The following is a 337-nucleotide window of genomic DNA, read 5'->3' on the forward strand; positions in this document are numbered from 1 at the left end:
GCCCGCGAAGCCCAGCGCCGCCCCGGCCGGGGCCCACGGCCGACCCGCCTCGCCCCCCGCCGCCGCCGCCGGAGAAGGCACGCCAGGCCGAGGCGCCATCGCCGGGCCCGGCCACGCCGTCTCCATGGAGCCCGCGGAGGAGGAGGAGGAGGGGAGGCGGCCCGGCCCGGCCCGGCCCCAGCGGGAGGCTGCCGCTGTAGACGCTCCTGGGAAAGGGGAGTGACTCCGGATTCAGGAGTCCCTCCGCGGCACGCCTCCTCCCTCCTCCCCTCCCCGTCGCAGCGGCCTCTTTTTGAGCGCTGTCCAAATGGTTCTGGCTGGGAGAGTCCCGACTCGC

General features: G+C 76.6%; 1 protein-coding gene across 1 annotated transcript in view; it reads right to left on the reverse strand.

Moving 5' to 3' along the window:
- LOC107122115 (chromosome unknown open reading frame, human C11orf88) overlaps positions 1-99 on the reverse strand; it is a 32,062-nt gene extending 31,963 nt beyond the window's left edge. Inside the window, exon 1 of the mRNA XM_015425148.1 lies at positions 3-99. Within this exon, the coding sequence (XP_015280634.1) occupies positions 3-99 (97 nt within the window). The remainder of the gene's footprint in view (positions 1-2) is intronic.
- Between the last annotated feature and the right edge of the window lie 238 nt (positions 100-337).

The sequence above is a fragment of the Gekko japonicus genome, unplaced genomic scaffold, assembly GCF_001447785.1.
Source record: "Gekko japonicus isolate JY-2015 unplaced genomic scaffold, Gekko_japonicus_V1.1 scaffold3914, whole genome shotgun sequence".
Lineage (NCBI taxonomy): Eukaryota > Metazoa > Chordata > Lepidosauria > Squamata > Gekkonidae > Gekko > Gekko japonicus.